Source organism: Otolemur garnettii, unplaced genomic scaffold (assembly GCF_000181295.1).
Source record: "Otolemur garnettii isolate 467f Iridium unplaced genomic scaffold, OtoGar3 scaffold00196, whole genome shotgun sequence".
NCBI classification, from domain to species: domain Eukaryota; kingdom Metazoa; phylum Chordata; class Mammalia; order Primates; family Galagidae; genus Otolemur; species Otolemur garnettii.
Window position 1 is genome coordinate 2,506,202 of NW_003852591.1, and position 1,629 is coordinate 2,507,830.

The 1,629-nt window shown below is 45.1% G+C and overlaps 1 protein-coding gene across 2 annotated transcripts in view; it reads right to left on the reverse strand.

The window, feature by feature from the left end:
* The window catches only part of ZFYVE1 (zinc finger FYVE-type containing 1), a 67,094-nt gene that overhangs the window by 12,798 nt on the left and 52,667 nt on the right, over positions 1 to 1,629 (reverse strand). For both annotated transcript variants that reach the window (XM_012812219.2, XM_023507650.1), the window contains one exon: positions 855 to 961. In XM_012812219.2, the coding sequence (XP_012667673.1) occupies positions 855 to 961 (107 nt within the window). The remainder of the gene's footprint in view (positions 1 to 854; positions 962 to 1,629) is intronic.

The window sequence follows — 1,629 nt, forward strand, 5'->3', positions numbered from 1 at the left end:
GCCTGTAATCCCAGCTACTTGGGAGGCGGAGGCAGGAGAATCACTTGAGCCCAGGAGTTGGGGTTTGCTGTGAGCTGTGATGCCACAGCACTCTATCCAGGGCGACAACTTGAGGCTCTGTCTCAAAAAAACAAAAAAAAAAAATCTGAGAATCACTGCTCTAATTTGGACCAGCGGCACTACGTCACCCAGCAGCTTGTTAGAAGTGCAGAATCTCAAGCCTCACCAATCATGCTCATTCAGAATTTGCATTTTAACAAATTTTCAAGGCGATGCATGTACAGATAGAAGTTTGAGAAGCACTACACTGACTCAATGTTCTCTTTAAGGCTACACATTAGAGTCATCTGCAGAGCCTTTTAAATACACTGTTGCTAAGGCTCAATGATCCATTAAATGAGAACCCTCAGAGCAGGAGCCCCAGCCTCAATAATTGTGAAAGCTCCCTGGAAAATTCAAACATGCTCTCAACATCTAACATGCCCTCACAGTGACTGAAATCACAAGGAGGAACTCAAATATTAATTGAATAAATGATTAAAAGCTGTGGTAGAAGAAATACAGGAAACCAAGTAAGCCAAAGTTTCCAGCACAAAACTGCCTAAGGGATTTTTTACAAACACGTGTTCTTGAAGTCCCTGCTACCTCAAAGTGTGGTTCCCGGCTGAGGAGGATCTTGTAGGAACTTGCTGGAAATGCACCATCTCGGGCCTCACCCCAGATGACTTAAATCATAAAAACATGTTATTTAACCAGACCCGAGGTGATCTGCAGGCTCAGTGAAGTGTGAGAAGCACCACCCTAACTGCCCCACCATGCTCACAGCAGGGCCCGGGGAGGATGGCTTCACTTACCCACAGCTGAGGCATAAGGAGGAGCAGGTGAAGTACTCATCTGGAAAAAAGGAGCTGTGTGCCATCTGGTCATCAGGGATCTCACCGCTGAAGCGGTCACTCAAGGCCTGCAGAGGAAGGTGGCACACACTGGTACTCAGCAGAGAGCCCTGTGCTTCAGCCCTTCTGCTACTTGCCTTACTAAGATGTCTTCACTGCTGGCCTATTTCTTATAGGCACCACAGCCAGAGAGGGAATAACTTTTATCATTACCCTTGACTTTCCTGGTCCAACTCACACCAATCCTCACACCAGAGGAAACTGTGGAAAGAACTGGTCCAGTTCCCAGGGGGTCAAGAGAAAGCAAAGTTACTCTCTCCTAATTGCCTTGGCGGTTATAAACACCTCACAGATCCAGTCTTTCATTCAAGAGGATTACAGACGTTGACTAATGCCCATTTCACTGTGGTGAAGCTGGGGCCTTTCGAAACCAAGACTTGAGAGGGCGATTCCTCTTTAAGTCAGGCACAGCCCTGAAGTAAGCTGGGAGTTTGCTGGGCTTATATCCCAGTCCTAACCACAGGCACTTAGAGTTTACTGAGCCACAGAACTCACTCAACATAGAAAAACCTCAGCAAAAAAAAAAAAAAAAAAAACAGGAAAGAATTGAATTATTACAGTGTTTGGCAGCCATATCTCACCTCTACTAACCTAGAAAATAACAAATGGCCAAAATAAAATGCCAAAAAGAACGATAAAGTATTTGCAAAGCAAACTGAAACATTTATGATGAAAG